Raw genomic sequence first — 16,834 nt, 5'->3', positions numbered from 1 at the left:
CACATGGGACAGTATCTCAGAATACCAGAATGAGAAAATTGCAAGGTTTCCATCATCTGTCTTGAAGATGAAGATGATGGAGGCTGTCGTGTGTGGTAGCCAAGGTGCTCACCTTGTTAACTCTTGCCATGCATAGCAAGTGAAATGCCATCACTACTGTCTGTTTCTAGAAGAGAAAACTGTTAAGAGGGTCTGGAGAGATGTATTGCTGGAATTTCTAACCCCAATAAGCCCATATAAAAAACATGTTATTATAATTATATCCAGTATATATATATATATATATATAATAAATATATCCAGTATATATAAATATATATATACTGGATATATAATTATATATCCAGTTATTATAATTATAAGTCATAAACCTAGATTGGGCAGATATAACATACTAACTTATTCCCCAGCTATAAGACTCCTTGCCACTTGTGGTTTCTCCTGGCTACCTGGTTCTGCTCTATCATGGCTTCCTCCTCTTCTGCCCTCCTCCTTCCCTTCCCACTCTCACAGTCCCACCTTCCCCCTCTACTGCCCAATCACAGGCTCTAGCCTTTATTAACTACTTAAAATGGGGACAAGGTTCACATGAGATCACCTGCAGAATTAACATCAGAATACAAACAGCATCAGGACAACTCACAACAAGATGGCTCAGCAGTTAAGATCACTGGCTGCTCTTCCAGAGGACCTAGGTTCTGTTTCTAGCACTCATAACCAACTGTAACTATAGTTCAGGGAATCAGACTCCCTCTTGGACATCCACAGGCACTGCATGCACATGGTGCACCTACATACATGCAGACAAAACACTGTTACACATAATATAAATCTTAAAAATAGAACAAACCCAAACAAAATAAACCCCCAAGTTTTGCCACCGGTTAGCTGAGGTCAGAGCTTGAAGCTTTGCTCTCGGTATCCCAGCATGCTGGATGCTGTCTGTCTTGTGGAGCAGCTTCTCGGGGAAAAGCAGGATTGTCTGCATCCCCAGGACTTAGAGGACCTTTAGAGATAACCCAGGACTTAGGTCAGCGAGTTATTATTGGGTGCTTACTTATTCGGAATTCCCCTTTGCACTTGGCAATAGCTAACCCATCTTCCTCCACCCTCCTATCTATGAACATATATTCAAAATGTCTGTGGTGTTTCAGGCCAGTGAGAGTCACCTACCAGGCAAGCTGCCAAGCCCAGTGCTTGGGAAGAGAGGAGGAGAAGAGAAGTATTTGAACTTGCCAACTCAGTGTGCCTCTGCTTCTTCTCCGACAGGAAATCGATGACTGCCTGGTCCAAGCAAAAGATCGAAGCTATGACGCCCTTGTGCACTTTGGGAAGCGGGGCTTGAATGTGGCAGCCACAGCAGCTGTGATGGCTGCCTCCAAGGTATAGTACCACAGGGTCCTGGCTACCATGGCTGGTGAACATCTCAGTCCCCCTAGTTGCCTCTGGCTGTCACTTATGTAGATTGCACAGGATAGGATAAAGGCCCACTGGCAACTCTTAATATATTGAAAGTCCCTTTAATGGTATGGTGGAGGAAGATGGTGACTTTTTCCTCCAGGGCATTCTCCTTTATATATATGCAAATGTATATACACTCATACATGTGTGATAGCAGGACTTTCCCAGAGCCCTTGAAACTCCTTGTGGATCACAGGTTAAAACCCTTTAACCTGGGCTGGAGAGATGGTTCAGCAGTTAGGAGCACATGCTGCTCTTGCAGAAGACTCATTTGGTCCCCACCACAGTCAGGTAGCTCACAACTGCCTGTATCTCCAGCTCCAAGAGGGGACTGAGGCCTTCTCTAGGCCTCAGTGAGTACCCACACTCATGTGCACAGATCCTCACACAGACATGCACATAATTAAAAATAAAATTAATCTTGGGGGGGCATTCTAATCTGCCTGAAACTGAGGTGTGAGTGAAGAAAATAGGAAAGGGGGAGGGAAAAGACGTCTTTATCTGTTTCCCAGGGTGCACCAGTAGAATCATCTAAACTCAAAGTGGACAGGTAGAGAGAGATCGTCCCTGTTCACGTGGTCCATCACATCCTGAGAAGGGATGCAGGGTCTTAGAGTGAGTGGAATGGTGGTGGTGATGATGATGATGATAATGGTGATGACGATGATGATGATATGTGTGTATAACAGGCATAATAAAGTGGAGGAGATTAAAAAAACAGGGCCAGTGGACAATTGTGATGCAGTCATTATTTCTTTCTCATTTTCATCCGGCCTCTGGGGGGGGGGGTAAAAGTTCTCTTATGTCCCTTCCTGGTTTCTTCTCACATGAGACTTTATCATTGTGTGGATTGCTATGCCCGTGGACCTGAACAACTGAAATAGTCAGACATCTTCTCTTAGAGTAAATTCATCAGATCTCCCTAGTGTTCCCTTCCCTGGGATGCAGACACAGGCTGGAGGTGTCAGCCAGCAGTTACATCACTGTTTGGAAAACCCACTGGCTGAGAGGTACTCTAGCAGAGCAAAGGAGAAGAGATAAGTCCTGAAGGGTTATCCTGGGGTCAGATGTGACAGAGCCGTGGGTGGTTGTGGGACAGGCTGATGGACACAGACCTCGGTGTTCCTGTGTTGTGAAAAGGTTGGCAGGATGCAGGATGCTGAGGACCAGCGGGGATCCAAGATGGCTTCCCTGTGCCAGGAAATAAAGAAAGGCATGATGAGAGCGTTTGCTGGAGAGAGCACAGGAGCTGAGTGCTTGGCAGTACCTTCTGCCATTACTGGTGCCTTTAATCCCAGCACTCAGGAGGCAGAGGCAGGTGGATCACTTTGAGTTCAAGGCCAGCCAGGTTGGTTTACATATCAAGTTCCAGGCCAGTGAGGTGTGTGTGTGTGGGGGGGGGGGTACATAGTGAGAAGCCATCTCAAACAATATTTTTTTTTTTCGTTTTTAAAGTCCCTTTTGTTGAAGTGGAGGAGTGCTACAGAGGCCTGGGAAGGGGAGGAGAAACAGAAGGAAGGATTCTGGTTAAGTCAAGGCACAGCTCCTCCTGTTGCACGAGCTGTGGGACTCCATTACACATAGGCCCCCTGGCCACCTTGGGGTAATAGGGAATAGTCATGGTGATCAATCCCAGATAGCATCTTTGGAAGGGAACTCTGCCTGGGGACCTGAAATCTATCAGGGTTTGCAAATAGCAGTGGATCCTGGGAACCTTCCATTTGTGATGCAAGCCTCTTGGCTTGGAATTTTTAAACAAAAGAAAAGAGAACAGTCCACCAAACCCTAAAGTCATCAAACCAACCCTGCAACAGAGTGACAGAATCCATCTCTTGGTCCCTCTCTCTACTGCATCTTCTCTGCCGTGGCCTGATGCTCGAGGCCACCGCTTAGTCTCCCTGCAGTCAGAGGACATGTGCTGTTTGCCAACACAGGCCACCCAGGTCCTCGACCCCGAGGCCGCAGTAACTTCCAGAGGCTCCCTCTCTTCCAGGTTGGCCTCGAGCTGGGGACTCCAGAGCCTCGGTGCCTTCCTGGCTGCTCATCCCCTCACTCCGCTACCAAGATGGCTGTGAGCCCAGGACTCCTCCAGCGAGGCGTCTAGCCTCAGCTAAAACCCGGAGGATGCTCCTGATGGCCTAGACCTTGCCTCAGGAAATAGTTTCTTGTCAGTTCCTTTAGCTTATGTGGGAAAGGACTTTCACTTTCTGTCTAATGCTTTCAAATGAGATTTTTCTGCTTTGTGGGAGCCTTGCTTTTCCTTACTAAATATAAATGTCTAGGAAGAGAGAACACATCTTCTCCACCAAAAATAACGTCCTCTATTTTTTGAAACAATATGTGCTTTAAAAAATAATAATAATAAAGCCTAAAAATCCAGTCAGGCCCAGGGCTGCAGCATGGTTTCCATAGCAACCACAGACAACACCCAGCAGTCTCAGAGGCTGACTCACCAGTGGGTCATGAAATCTGGCTTTCAAGCCTGAACCACCTTGGCGGCTTTGAGTTTTGCGTTTTAGTTCTGCTGAATCCGAACCTCAGGCAGCGGAGCGGGCCTGTGGGTCTCTGTTCTTAATGACTTCCCCAGGTGATTTGAAATGTGCACCTTTGTATAGGTCACTGCCTGAAGTCCCATCCAGAATAGAAAACATGGGTGACTGAGGTTAAAACAGCTTTTTCCTGTATTTTTCCTGTGATGCAAACATAACACCTTAGAACATTAACCTTGAAGATGAGAAGACCTGTATGTGTGCTTGTGTATGTGTGTGTGTGTGTGTTTGTGGCATGAGTGTGCGTGTGTTTGTTTAGAGGTGTGTACAACATGAGTCTGTGCCACAGTGGGACTGCCAATTCTTCTGCCAAGCTCTGTGCCAGAGGAACCTGTCCTCTTTCCTTCTAGAGCTCTTTGGTCCATCTTCCCATGGCTCCCTGGATGCTACAGAAATATCAATGGAAGAGTGAAAAACCACATTATGGCTCAGTGGTTAAGAGCACCTCTTCCAGAGGACCCAGATTCAGTTCCCAGCACGCATACAACAGCTTAGAAGTGTCTGTTACTCCAGTCCCAAGGGATACAGCACCCTCTTCTGGCCTCAAGGGCCCTGTACACGTGTGGTACACAGACACACGTGTAGGCAAATCATCCATACAAGTAACAGTTTTAAAATAAAAATAATATTGAGTTGTGAGCATCTTCCCTAATAAAATGAATGCCTGTGGAGAATGTTTTTATCTTCATGAAGCAGGGAAATCTTCATGAGCTCAGTCCAGTAAGATGCCTCAGTGGCTTCTGCTGCTGAGCTTATGATGACCTGAGTTTGATCCCAGAACCCACATAGCCAAAAGAAAGAACCAACTGTTGGGAAGTTGTCCTCTCGGATTGGAGAGGTGGTGCAGTAGTTAAGAGCGCTTGCACTTGACTATTCTTCCAGAGTCCTGAGGTCAATTCCCAGCAAGTGTGTAGTGGCTCACGACCTTCTCTAATGGGCTCTGATTTTCTCTTCTAAGTGTGCATAAAGACAGAGCACTCATACATAAAACACATGAATAAATACATTTTTTAAAAGTTGACCTCTGACCTCTACATGAGCATGTGCGTGTGTGCATGTGCACACGCGCGCGCGCGCGCACACACACACACACACACACACACACACACACGCACACACGTACATACATACATAAAAAATAAAGAAATGAAAAATGTCTTCAACTTCTAAACTATGTCATTATGAAAACATAATTTCTTGTTAGTGCTATTATTTTTTTTTATCTTGAAACTAGAAAAACTAAAACAAAAAATTCAGCCATGGGAACTTTCTTCCCAGGGAGTTTACCCCTGTCCAAGCCATTTTCTCCAAGGCTCTGTTCCCAGCAAATGATGTATCTTCTATAAGTGCCTTGGTGGCTTTGCTGGCTTCAGGATTCCTCACAGGAGGAAGACAAGCCCAACTCTTTTAAAGACTCGAATTGGTAATTTCTCTTTTTCAAAAACAAGACTCTTGAAATTCTTGTCCAGAAGAGCCCATCCTCACATTCAAGAGGGCCCCCGTGAGAAAGAGCTGAGCAAAAGTTATACCACCACTCGGACCCCTGCCACCTCAGTGCCTTTGAAACCTGGCTCTTACACCAGGCCCTGTCCCTTCTTAGGCTTTCTAAGCCAACTTTTCTTTTAACTCATTGCTTAACTTGAAAAATGCATGCCTTTAATCCCAGCACTCAGAAGATAGAGGCAGGCGGATCCCTGAGTTCAAGGTTAACCTGGTATACAGAGTGAGTTTCAGGACAGCCAGAGCTACAAGGAGAAACCTTGTCAAGAAAAAGAAAGAGAAGAAAGGTAGAAAGGAGAGAAGAGAAGAGAAGAGAAGAGAAGAGAAGAGAAGAGAAGAGAAGAGAAGAGAAGAGAAGAGAAGAGAAGAGAAGAGAAGAGGAAAAAAAGAAAAGAAGAGAAGAGAAGAGAAGAGAAGAGAAGAGAAGAGAAGAGAAGAGAAGAGAAGAGAAGAAGAGGAGAGGAGAGGAGAGGAGAGGAGAGGAGAGGAGAGGAGAGGAGAGGAGAGGAGAGGAGAGGAGAGGAGAGGAGAGGAGAGGAGAGGAGAGGAGAGGAGAGGAGAGGAGAGGAGAGGAGAGGAGAGGAGAGGAGAGGAGAGGAGAGGAGAGGAGAGGAGAGGAGAGGAGAGGAGAGGAGAGGAAAGGAAAGGAAAGGAAAGGAAAGGAAAGGAAAGGAAAGGAAAGGAAAGGAAAGGAAAGGAAAGGAAAGGAAAGGAAAGGAAAGAGGCAGACAATGTTGTTCTAATTCCCAAGAGTTGCCCTGGGCACAGTCCTAATTGTACCAAACCTATTATTAAAGTCAGCCTTTGAAGAGAGATGCTGCAAGTAAGATTTGTACTCTGTGAATTAGAGATTCTCCAGGTGGTTTGCAGTGTATGGGGGAGTGGGGCACACAGACATTTGCACTCATGTGCTTGTGTGTGCCTTTCTACCGAACCCCATGGTCTTTATTAGATCACTAGCTTCTTTCCTTAAAAACATTTTCATTTTAAATTATGTGTCTGTGTGTAGGTACTTGCCCATGAATGCTATTGCCCAGGAAGGCTGGAGGTGTAGGGCTCCCCTGGAGGTTGTGAGCCATTTGATGTGCATGCTGGGAACTGGACTTAGGTCCACTGCATGAGCACTGTGTGCTACTTAACTGTTGAGTTCTGCCCCCTAGGTTTCTAGTGTCTTGAGCCAAGAGGTTGTGCCTTCTTTCTCTTCATTTCTGTGTTAGAAAATAACCAGAAGGGGAGGGAGAGATGGCTCAGCTGTTCAAAGCTCTGGCTTCTCTTCCAGAGGACCCAGGTTCAATTCCTAGCACCCATGTAGTAACTCACAACCATCTATAACTCCCAGGAGATCTGACATCCTCTTCTGTCTCTGCGGGTCCTGCAGGCACAGCACAAACGATACACAGACATACATTCAGACACTCATACATATAAATTAGAAATAAATAAGATCTCAAAAAATATTTAAGTAACCTGAAATGCTTTGTTTCGCAGTGCTTTTACTTGCATTGCTCATTAAAGCTGATTAATGTGCTGGTCTTGGTGGCACACAACTTTAATCCTAGTGCTTAGGATGCAGAGGCAGGGGGATCTCTGTGAGTTCAATCCTATCCTGGTCTACACAGCAAATTCCAGGACATCCAAAGATACATAGAGAGCCTGTATTGAATAAAACGAACAAAAAACCTTAGATGATGTGAAATATACACCCCTCTTTATTTCTCCAACCTTATTCTGTCTAATACAATAGCCACCTGCTACATAGGTCTGTTTCAATATACATTAATTGAAATTAAGAGGCTCTGGAATTGAGTTCCTTAGTTGGCCATTGGCTGGCATCACAGAGGGGACTTCTACTGGACAGCTGCCTCAAGCCCTCTGTGAACACTCTTAGGTGTTCCTTGGTCGTGTTTTCACTCTTTTTCCTGTAGCTACTCCAGCTTTGATGGGATACTCCCCTCTTTCACCAAGGTCTTTGGAGCTGTGTTTACGAGGCTCCCGGGAAAGCAGAGCTGGAAGCTCTTGCCTATAGCAGCACCCATGTAGCAGCTCCTGTTTCCTCATCCCCACCCTTGTGCCAGCCCACTTTTCACACCACAGACTCCATCCACTCTCTTGACTTGCTGCTGGAAACATAACTTTGCCTGCAGTTGTAACCAGTGACCACAAGGAGGCAGTTTTGGCAACAGCCTGCTGTCTGACTAGATGGGCATCATTCACTGGGAAATCAAATTATGTTTTCTCATTCCTTTATTTTATTCCCAGTCAGTCTGACCTTTTAAAAATAGGACGCAGAGTTGCTATTTCTAGGATGACAAGAGGACGTTCTATAGGTGTAATGCAAGAAGGCATGGAAAGAGAAAGATGAGACAGGAAGGGAAGAAACAGTCAGCCACTTGCATAGCTCCTGCAACCACAGTCCATGTTAGAAGGGCAGATGAGGGGAAAGAAGGAAGGGATGCTGAAAGGTTAAGGCTTGAGAAGGACGTGGAAAGGGTGAAGCTTTATAAATGACTGTGACTTATTACCTGGGTGTCCGAGAGTTCAGAAATGTGGAAGAAGGCTGAAGAGATATCTCTGAAGAATACACGTGGTAGGCAGGGCTTCGAACTGAGACAACTACCCTTACAGCTTCCTGTTCCAAGTTCCTGAACCCCTGTTTCCTGGAGATGCTCGATTCAGATGATCTGGCTGGCCTGATACAGAGATCACCAGGCCTTTTGATTCTGCCTGTTATTTCTCATTAAGAGCACTTTCCAAAACGAAGGTCAGGAAACAGACCTTTATCCCAGACATTTCTGTCCCCTGCTGTAAAATGAATGACAGGAAAGAAAGATATTGGAATACTAAGGCTAGTTTTCAGCATACGCCACAAACTTGTTTCTAGAAGGTTCTCACTATCCTAACATCCTTTTCTTTTCTTTCCTTTCCTTTCCTTTTCTTTTCTTTCCTTTCCTTTTCTCTCACTACTCCAAAGCCTTCGGTGGAGAACTGAGCTCTGTTTCCTGCCCTTTGTTTCTGGGGCCTCGGCCCTCACTGTGCACAACCGTGAGCCAATGTGTGAGGCTCAGACTCAGTCCCTTACCCAGAATCGTGCATGTTTTGTCAACTTGGTCGTTTGTCCCCTTGTAGGAATTTCTGTCCTGATGCCCTGGTTGGACTGAGGTCCTTGGCAGCAGGATCCACTTCACACTGACCGGTGTTCGATCCTCTTCAGGACCTTGTGGAGCTTTGTCAGCTTCCCACCAGCGCTTGTGTGTGAACAGAGAAACGCATGGCTGAGTGGATGAGCGAGGGAGGGAGGGAGGGAAATGGGGACCACGTGGCTCTCTTCAGTATCTTGGTGGCTTGTGCCCATGGCTGTTTTTTTTTTTTTTTTGTCCCCTTTTTACCCTTTATCAGGTGGCTCGAATCTTTCATTTTGTCTCCTCCTTGGACCTCAGAGAAGGGCAGGTAACCCCGTTGAGAGGTGTGACTAACTCCAAACCGATCCAGTCTGGTAGAGAGGCTCTGCAGCCATCTCTGCCCACCAGCCTCTGGTCTGGATCAGAGGGAGGTGTCTTGCTGCCCCGACACCTGTGCGTGACACGTGTGACTCCATTGCCAGACACACGGCTGGCTGCACTTTGTCATCATACCAGAGCCTTTTAGTGTGCTTGATTGGCAGCATCTAACACGTGACTAACTTACTCAGTCCCCACCCCCTTTGGTCAATGCCTGGAGAATGAATTGAATTTGTACTGATGCTCTCATGGTAGAAATCCTCATCTCTTTCCGTTTTGTTAATCCAGGTTTTTGTCCTAAATACAGCCCGACCTCCGTGTGGCATGCTTAGGTGGGGCTGCTGGGCCCTGCTGTCGAGCACGTTCGGCTGGAGAGGCTGTCAGCGGGCTGGGTGTGACGTGAGGTGTAGCAGGAAACACTAACTCTTCTTGAATTACCCCTGGGAAATGTGGTTATGCCAGAGGCTTTGTTGTCAATTGCCTGACTCACTAAAACCTTCACTTCCACCCTCACTGTCTCCACAGTGGGCACTGGGTCTCTGGGGATGGGAGAGGAGCTAAACTTCGCTTCTTTGTGTCTTCCCCTGCGACTTGGTGGGTCCCTCCAGAACCTGCACAGGGCCTTAAATTGTTCCATTTCTGAGAGTATCTATCTTACCTCTCAGATCTATTTTAATTTCAGGTAAATATATATACCCATGGGCCATGGTGGTACACAACTGTAATCCTGCCTTTAGGAACTGGAGGCAGGAAGATCAGGAGCTCAAGGTTACCTTGACTATATAGTGAGCTAGAGGCTAGCCTGGGCTATGTGAAACTCTGTTTCCAAAGTCAAAGAGAGGAGCTAGAGAAGTGGCTCAGAGGTTGAGGGCCAGGTTCAGTTTCTAGCATCCATACAGTGGCTTACAAACATCTGTAACTCCAATTCCAGGGGATCCAATACCTACTTCTGACCTCCACAGCCACCAGACATGCATGTAGTACACACACATACTTACATGCAGGCAAAACACTCATACATGTAAAATAAAACAACTAGATATTAATATTTATTATTAAGTTCCAGGCAGTGGTGGTGTATGACTTCAATCCCAGCATTTGGGAGGCAGAGGCAGGCAGATTTCTGAGTTCGAGGCCAGCCTGGTCTACAGAGTGAGTTCCAGGACAACTGGGACTACACAGAGAAACCCTGTATCAAGAAAGAAAGAAAGAAAGAAAGAAAGAAAGAAAGAAAGAAAGAAAGAAAGAAAGAAAGAAAGAAAGAGAGAGAGAAAGAGAGAAAGAGGAAAAAAAGAAAAACCCTGTCTTGAAAAACCAATATATAAAAATATTTTATTAATTAATATTAACAGCTAATATTAAAACAACACAAAACATAGACTGCCCAAATTGTTTGGGGTTTGAAGACATTTGTCACTGTCATGGATGCCCTGTGTTCCCAGAGGAGTCCTCAGGGTTGTCTCGGGAGACTGCTGGGTGTTACTCGACTTTCAGTTGCACTGCCTCCTGTGCAAGATGCAAAAGTACAAAGAGGGTGAGGTCCCCGTGGTCCTACCACCCATAAAGCCTGCCACTTGAAGCATGCTTCCATTGAGCAAAGACAGTCATGGGCATTGACAATGAAAAGCTGGACCCCGTCCACCTCCTCAGCCATCAAAACTGCAAAGATTCCGTCTGGGGTGGAATAAAGCGATAATGCTTAGTGGTGGAAAAGTACTAAAACCTGCCCAGCAAATGTACTGCTCTTAGGCTGGGGTAGGGCATGATAGAATGCTTGCCCAGCATCCACAAAGCCTTGGATTCAAATCCCTAGCACCACAAAATTGAATGTGATTTTACATACCTGAAATCCCAGTGGTTCGGAGGTGGAGGCAGGAAGATCTACCCTTGGCTACTTAGCAAGTTAGAGGTTAGTCTTGGATATATGAAACCCTGTCTAAAGAAATCAAAGCAACCAGGTACAGTGGCATATGCCTTTAATCCCAGCACTTGAGAAGCATAGCCAGGCAGATCTTTGAGTTCAAAGCTAACCTGATCTACACAGAGTTCTAGGTCAGCCTGAGGTACACAATGAAACCCCACCTAAAAAAAAAAAAAAAAAAACCACACACACACACAAAACAAAAACCCTCTTTCCAGTTAGTTTACATATCTACACACACATGTTCTTCAAAAGGGGCCCTGCTCTGGAACACTTTGCCTCACGGTTGTGCCACCCGCCCCTGTGCCCCACACTTGTGGACACATCCCAAGCCATGCCCAATAGAACTTCCCTGAGGTCTGGGCCCCTGGCTGACGTATGGGAGTGAAGTAGGATGGTAAACACTTCACTCAGGCAGCAAGACGCTGGGTGTCCATATGCTTATTCTTTCCACACTGACACCTAATGCGTGTCAAGTGGAAAGGGAGACGGATGCAAGCCTGCAATAGGAAATGAAGCTGTAGGAGGGGAAGGCCAGCAGACAGTGTCCAGCATCAAGTACAGTTGCATGGAGAACATGGGACAGTTCGGACGCCACTGAGAGCAATGTCGCAGGGAGTTTTCATTGTCAAGAAGTCATTATCTCAAGTGCCACTAAGAAAGGAGAGATTGCTTATGAAATGGGGATGCGGTGCCTTTCACTTAGAATGTTTACCACTTCTTACTTAAAACACTACTAGACTGAGATTTTAAAAAACAAAACAAGGGGGCTGGAGAGATGGCTCAGTGGTTAAGAGCACTGACTGCTCTTCTGAAGGTCCTGAGTTCAAATCCCAGCAACCACATGGTGGCTCACAACCATCCATCATGAGATCTGATGCTCTCTTCTGGTGCGTCTGAAGACAGCTACAGTGTACTTAGATATAATGATAAATAATCTTTAAAAAACAAACCAAAAAAAAAAAACATTTGTTCACAAAATTAAAAGGAGCCCAGAATCTGACATGGTGGTACAAGCCTTTGATCCCAGCATTTGGGATGCAGAGACAGGTGGATTGCTGCTAACCTAGTTGTTCAAGGCCAACCTAGTCTACATATTGAGTTTCAGGACACTCAGAGCTCTGTAGAAGTAGGTAGGTATCTAGATAGATAGATAGATAGATAGATAGATAGATAGATAGATAGATAGACAGATAGACAGATAGACAGATAGACAGACAAACCAGGCTAAGGTCCTCTGACCTACACACACACAAATATACACATGTCACAGTACACCTGCATGCAATCCATATGTGTACATATTTAAAAGAAAAAGAATAGCAGGGTATGGTCGTATATCCCTTTAATACCAGCACTCAGGAAGCAGATACAAATAGACCTTTATGAGTTTGAGACCAGACTGGTCTACATAGTAAGTTCCAGGCCAGCCAGGGCTATATAGTGAGATCCTGGAGAAAGGGGTGGTGGGAGCTTAGAAACATATTTGAATGGTTGGCTCTCAGTGTCTTCCACTGTGGCCACAGAATATATTTTACCCTGGCATTGTTTTTGGAGACAGGGTTCCTCTGTGTCGTTCTAGCTATCCTGGAACTTGCCCTGTAAACCAGGCTGGCCTCAAACTCAAGAGATCCACCTGCATCTGCCTCCCAAAAGCTAAAACTAAAGGCATGTGCCACCACTGCCAGGCTATTATGCTTTTTCAAAAATACAAAGCCAGAATTGCTTCCCCAATTGAACCCAAATGTGGCAGCCAGAAGATGTTCCAGAAGATGGCAGCTCCCAAATAACAAGATGGGGGTTCTCCCAAGCACAGCTCAAGTAGGCCTTCAGGAAGGTAAATAGGAATGAGGTGGAATAGAGCCTGTGCTGGGCTAAGGGGTTTTCAAATGAGAGGCCTGTTGGTTTCAGACGTCTCCAGCTGTTCCAATTTCTTCTCAGGGCTCTTGTTCCCATGCTTCTGCAGTTCCCTCTAGCATGGGACTAGCTTGGTGCTGAGCCATCTTCATCTCCTCTCTCCTAACCCTTGACACTCAAAATCTTCCTGATGCTGGTGATATTGGAGCTACCCTGGCTGGGCTTCTCTGAGTGAAAGTGAGCCACTTGCCAAATGGGCATGTCCTGCAGTCCTGCTGGCTGCTGTCTTCCCTCAGAATGTTTGCTGCAGAACATTTACAAGATCCGGGAAATGTTGATGGAGTTAGTCCCTGGCTGGTTTTATTTGGCCTGGGGGTCATGAAAGCCCACCCTGTCCTTTTGGCCATGCAATGTCTTTTCTTTCACTGATTTCAGTGGCCAACTTAGATGTGACAGGCAGTAGCAGCACCCATCATTTAGTTGGCTTAAATTTATTAGATTTATTTTGCTTAATTATGCATATATGTGCACACATGTGATGTTTGTTTGGGGCGGGGGTTCACATTTGTGTGGGAGTGTTGGAGGTCAGAAGTGTCGGGTCCTCCTGGAGGTGGAGTTATAGGCAGTTGTGAGGATCCTGATGTGAGGGTTGGGAACTGAACTCAGCTCCTCTGGGAGAGCAGCAAGCTCTCTTAGCCACTGAGCCATCTCTCCAGGCCCTTAGCTCGCCTTCTTAAACACTTGGCTCTGGCTTGCTCTACACATGGGTATCTTAAGGATGAAATACTTTACACTTTTATAGATTCATAGTTCTAACTACAGATATTTGGTTATTTAAATCATTTTCTGTTTGTGGTTTATGTTTGTTGTTGGCTTTGGGGGAGTAACTCTGCTACTGGAGATAGACTCAAACTTGTGAGTTTTCCTGCCTCAACTCTCAAATGCTGGGATCCCAGGTCTGAGTCAACATGCCTTGTGTGCTATTGCTGTTAGTTTCCTTGAGATATGGTTTTTGTATCTTTGGTGAGTTAAGAATTGGCCTGTTTCACTTTTCAGTGTGCCATCTAACCCTGTGCTAGCCCCTTTTCAGTGTGCCATCTAAGCCTGTGCTAGCCACTTTTCAGTGTTCCATCTAAGCCTGTGCTAGCCCCTTTTCAGTGTGCCATCTAACCCTGTGCTAGCCACTTTTCAGTGTGCCATCTAAGCCTGTGCTAGCCCCTTTTCAGTGTGCCATCTAAGCCTGTGCTAGCCCCTTTTCAGTGTGCCATCTAACCCTGTGCTAGCCCCCTTTTGCTTGCCCCTCCCCAGCTCACTCCTTTTGTTGTGGTTGCTTATGGTTTTCTTGTTCTTATTATTGTTATAATTTTTGAGATTATAATATAGTTAAATCATCTCTCTCCTTTCCTGTTCTCCTTCCAACCTCTCCCATGTACCCCCACCCACTCTTTTAAATGTATGGCCTCTTTTTAATTGTTATTACACATGTGTATAGACATTCCTAAATATGTAACGCAACCTGCTCAGTTATTGTTTTATGCCCTGGCCTTTTGTTCCTGGTCACACTCAGACCTTCCATTTTAGCAAGTGGCTGTGCTTTGCTCATCCGTGGGGATCGATTTTTTATTACTGAATAAAATGAAACGGCTTCTCCAGCCCCCTCCGGATGGTGAACGCCTCTGCCCTGTGCTCGGCCCCTGCTCGTTTTCCTGCTGCAGCCACAGGACCTGCCATGCATTGACTGCTAGTGCTGCCATGTCTGCCCTGCCTTGTTATTCACAGTCCCTGAACCACGAGGCCTCACACTCTTCCTTCATTGTGAAAATAAGACACATTGCCACCCTGATGTCCCAAATTCTCTGGTTCCCACTGGCTCCCCCTGTATTCTGAGCACACCCAAGTTCATTGCCTGGCAGCTGCTTGCTCCAAACCCCAACACTATTCTCAGTAACACCAGTCTCTCACCAGCCTCCTAACCCCACTCTCAGGTGCCCTTGCCCAACAAGTCTCTCCAAACTTCATGTACTGTTAGTTTGTTTGTTTTTAGCCCACTCAGTCTGCTTAGTGCATGGGGATAGGACCAGCTACGAGAACATGAACCTCATTCCTCAGGGGCCTCGTTCCTGTAGAAAACTGGCTGGAGAGATGGCTCAGTGGTTAAGAGTATTTGCTGTTCTTCCTGAGGACCTAAGTTTGGTTCCCATCATCCATGCCTGTAACTCCAGCTGCAGGGGATCTGATACTTCTTCTGCCTCAGCCAACACACACACACACACACACACACACACACACACACACACACACACACAAATAATCATAAAAAAACTAACTGACTCCCCACCCCTGCCTGCAGCCATCAGTTGCCAATAGTTCCTGACTTCCCCAAACCCTCATCCCTGCCTGCAGCCATCAGTTACCAAGAGCTCCTTGGCAAGAATGGGGCTTCCATGGATTTGGTCAAAACACATTAAACGCATGTATGTATGAAAGTCTTGAATAGTAAGTTAAAAAATAAAACTATATGAAATAAGATAAAATCAATTCTAAACAACAAGATTTATCGAGCCTCTCTCCTGCCCTGAGGCACACCTGCAACATCCAGCTCTCTGTCTTCACCTTGACTCTTTCTCTCCACACAGACCTGTCACTCAGGACCAGGGAGTGGAGGGAAGATTTGTTTTTCCAACCCTCTAACTCATTAATCTTGCTTTCCTAAACAAAAGAATACATTCACACTGAGATCCACTCCACAGCCCCGTCAGCATATGAAGTGGTTTCGTTGATAGCAGAGGGTTGGGTTGTTTTTTTTTTTTTTTTTTTAATATCATGTCTTCCTTCCTGATTCATTACCTTTCGGGTATTTATGTGCCCGTGGGTATGGCATTTGCCAATATGAGTAAGTGTGCTTGCTTTGTTAACCATCTCATCTGCACAGAAATGTTTTTAAACTACTGCTGGCATGCATTAAAACAACACTGTCTGCCTTCCATAGCGTTAGGAAGAAGGACGGGGTGCACAGACTATTAGGTTTGGATTTTACCAGCACATTTTGAGAACTGGGGAAAATGTGGCCACATATTTACTTTTACTGATGGGAAGCTGAGGCCTCCAGCCAGCTCTGTTGGGACTGCAGTGGCTGGGGATGTCGCTGAGGTGGCAGAGTACCTGCCTGACATAAAATCCTGAGTTTGAGACCTTCCATATATAAACCAGATGTGGTCCCCCTTGACTGTAATCCTGGCATTTGGGAAGTAGAGGCAAGATCAATTCATGATCTCCTAACAGGTATATTCCAATACTGAGAAGCAGCAAGTTCAAGGCTAGCCTCAAACACGTGAGACCCTATCTCAGACAACAAAATGGGGATTGGGGGAACTGCAGAGGATTGTCATCCTAGCTACAGATTTCCTTTTGGGGGTGTCTGAAAGAGAGAGGGAGTGAAAACTGAGCCCCAGAAGTGGCCCTGGAATACATGTCACCTGTCAACAAGTATACCTGGGACCCTCAACAGAGATAACCAGGGCTTATTTCTGCCTTGTCTACTCTCAGAGCAGGGTCTCGTAGCCTTTGTCGCACCTCATGCCTCCAAACGCCTATGGTTAGGCCTCTGACATGTGCTCTCCTGTGTTGTGTCCAGGGACAGGGTGCCTTGTCTGAGAGACTGCGGAGCTTCAGCATGCAGGACCTCACCACCATCAGGGGTGATGGTGCTCCTGCTCCCTCGGGCCCTCCTCCACCAGGGACCGGGAGGTCCAGCGGCAAACACAGCCAGCCCAAGATGTCCAGGAGTGCTTCTGAGAGTGCCGGCAGCTCAGGTAGGTTGTTCCCTGTTCCTTTGGTCATTAAGAAGCACAGTACTGGATGGCACACAAGGTGTCCCTTGCCTCACGGACTTGTCACCAACAGAGTCATTTGTTAGATTGTACCAGGCCAGATGAGGACCACATCATCGAGTGGGCAACTCAGAAAGCTGGGCTGGGGACTGTGCCTTGGGCAGGTTAGTTCATTAGCATCAGATAGTTACTGCTCCTTCATCATTGTCTGAGGAATCA

General features: G+C 46.2%; 1 protein-coding gene across 2 annotated transcripts in view; it reads left to right on the top strand.

Moving 5' to 3' along the window:
• The window catches only part of Reep1 (receptor accessory protein 1), a 103,013-nt gene that overhangs the window by 72,263 nt on the left and 13,916 nt on the right, over nt 1–16,834 (top strand). The window contains exons 5-7 of one of the 2 annotated variants that reach the window (XM_029479011.2): nt 1,270–1,383; nt 8,907–8,957; nt 16,420–16,597. In XM_029479011.2, coding sequence (XP_029334871.1) covers nt 1,270–1,383; nt 8,907–8,957; nt 16,420–16,597 — 343 coding nt within the window. The remainder of the gene's footprint in view (nt 1–1,269; nt 1,384–8,906; nt 8,958–16,419; nt 16,598–16,834) is intronic. The other variant, XM_029479012.2, reaches the window with a different exon arrangement.

Source organism: Mus caroli, unplaced genomic scaffold (genome assembly GCF_978045245.1).
Source record: "Mus caroli unplaced genomic scaffold, Mus_caroli_1 scaffold_7, whole genome shotgun sequence".
NCBI lineage: Eukaryota > Metazoa > Chordata > Mammalia > Rodentia > Muridae > Mus > Mus caroli.
The sequence above is the reverse complement of the archived record's forward strand: the minus strand, read 5'-3'. Positions and strand labels throughout refer to the sequence as shown.